The sequence below is a fragment of the Trypanosoma conorhini genome, assembly GCF_003719485.1.
Source record: "Trypanosoma conorhini strain 025E chromosome Unknown Tco_14.4_contig_01083, whole genome shotgun sequence".
NCBI classification, from domain to species: domain Eukaryota; phylum Euglenozoa; class Kinetoplastea; order Trypanosomatida; family Trypanosomatidae; genus Trypanosoma; species Trypanosoma conorhini.
In genome coordinates, this window is record NW_021705174.1 from 1 (window position 1) to 2,017 (window position 2,017).

General features: G+C 56.3%; 1 protein-coding gene across 1 annotated transcript in view, besides 5 other annotated features; it reads left to right on the plus strand.

Annotated features, from left to right (window-relative positions):
• Positions 1 to 170: 170 nt before the first annotated feature.
• Positions 171 to 208: a microsatellite.
• Positions 209 to 555: 347 nt separating this feature from the next.
• Positions 556 to 625: a microsatellite.
• A 324-nt stretch (positions 626 to 949) lies between these two features.
• Positions 950 to 971: a microsatellite.
• An 83-nt stretch (positions 972 to 1,054) lies between these two features.
• Positions 1,055 to 1,089: a microsatellite.
• Positions 1,090 to 1,362: 273 nt separating this feature from the next.
• Positions 1,363 to 1,381: a microsatellite.
• Positions 1,382 to 1,474: 93 nt separating this feature from the next.
• Positions 1,475 to 2,017, plus strand: part of Tco025E_09362 (acetyl-CoA synthetase) — a gene marked incomplete at both ends in the record, with an annotated part of 633 nt that continues 90 nt past the window's right edge. Inside the window, one exon of the mRNA XM_029376181.1 lies at positions 1,475 to 2,017. This exon is cut by the window's right edge and continues 90 nt beyond it. Coding sequence (XP_029223710.1) covers positions 1,475 to 2,017 — 543 coding nt within the window.

A 2,017-nucleotide genomic window follows, 5' to 3' on the forward strand; every position in this document is an offset into this window, starting at 1 on the left:
AGCATTAATGAGGTTTGAAGAAAGAGAAGCAGCCCAAGGAGTACTTCGCTGAGGAGGAACGAAATAACTTAAACGAAACAACCTCGTCTTTTTCTTTGGCTTGCTCCCTCTGTTTTGTGTGTGAATTTGAGCCTTTCTCTCTGCGTGAGGCCTACATATACATACATGTCTATCTACGTATGTATGTATGTATGTGTGTGTGTATGTACGGCTTGACGATATTTTTGTCCGTGCTGCTGGTGGTGTTACTATTTGTTTTCTCCGGGCGTGTGGGGCCTGTGCGGCGGCGGCGGGAAGGCCGCGCGGTCAGGCACTGCTCACCCAAAAGGAGGGGCTGGGGGAGGGGGCCCTGTTTATTAAGCCGCCCACGACGACTCCGTCTTGGCTGTGGGGAACGCAATATACTGCTGTACGCGCCGGTAGAATGAACGGAGGGCCGCAAGCCCAGTGGGGCGTGGGTGGATGCCTTTGTTGTGGTGTGGCACGGCATCTCTGTGTGCGCGTGTGCCGCGGCTGCACGCTCTGCGTTCCCCAACGATGCTGCCGATGGGCCGCCTTTATCTTCCTTTTTTTCTTTTTCTTTTCTTCTTTTCTTTATCGCATCACTTTTTGTTTTTGTTTTTCTGCGTGTTTCACCTCAGCGAGGCACACACACGCGCACACAGAGACAGAGACGCGCCACAACGAAGGGGGCCGGCGCAAACTGTTTTGCCCGCGTGCGTGCCTACCAGGCGGGTGCTGCGCCGCCAGGAACGAGACCGCGGAGGGGCGGTGAGGGCGGCGAGGGCGACGGCCGCACAGAAAACCTTCGCCACTTTGGCGGGATGCTGCACGTTGGGGAGGCGGCCGGGGCGATGATAGCCCGGGCGGGGCACCGCTGCAACAAACAGATGGAAGAGAGAGAACGATGAAGTAAGCGAGCAAAAAAAAAAAAGAGAGAGCAAATAACCGTGCGTGCGTGCGTGCGTGCGATATGGAGGCAGGGGGAGTTGGGGGTGGTTAGACGACGCCGGCTGCAAAAGGGAATGCGGCACGGGGCAGTTGTCTCCCCAGAACACGCACACACACACACACACACACGCACACACAGGCAGAGAAAGAGGGAGGGGGGCGCATTTACATCTCATTCGCGCCAATGCCCTTTGGATTCGTGGCACACTTCTAAATGTCCTCTGTACTTTTACTTTTGTACGGGGCTTGCTGGGTTGGCTGGGCGGGTGTTGTGTTGCCCCGGTTCCCCTTTCGGGGGCACATCGCCGCATTAGCCGTATTTCCACCGCAAGTGTGGCATGGAAGACGGCGGCGGCTCAAAACCAAACACACACGCACACGAAAAAAATACTGAAAAACCCAACAGCCTCAAATAATAATAATAATAATAGACGAAGAGTGTGTGCGAAGTTGACATGTGCGTTCGCTCCCCACCCCTGCCACTAACAGTCTTCAGCACAGAGACACACATTGCAAGGGTGCGATGATGACAACAGCGACATACGGGCGAGGAGGCGTTCGCTGCACCATAGTCGAGCCCTGTAAGGCAAACAGCGCCAGGTCGTACGTGGGACATTCCCTGGCCGAGCGTCAGGCAATGTACGCCGAATCGGTGAAGGATCCTGCTCTTTTCTGGAGCCGAATTGCGGCCGATAACTTTTACTGGGAAAAGCTGTGGCCCGCAGACAAGCCGGTGCTGGAGTACAATTACCACAAGAGCAAAGGCAGAGTCTTTGTGAGGTGGTTTGATGGCGCGATGACTAACATGTGCTACAACGCCCTCGACCGTCACCTCCCACAGCATAAAGACCGCGTGTGTTACTACTGGGAGGGTAACGCGGAGGGGGAAAGCAGCACGGCGACGTACGGCGAGATGCATGAGGCCGTTCTGCGGCTGGCAGCTGTGCTGCGGCACCGGTATGGCATTCGTAAGGGCCACGTGGTCACCTTGTACCTCCCAATGATTCCCTTCACGGTGCAGGTCATGCTGGCGGCGGCCCGGCTCGGCGCCGTTGTCTCGGTCGTA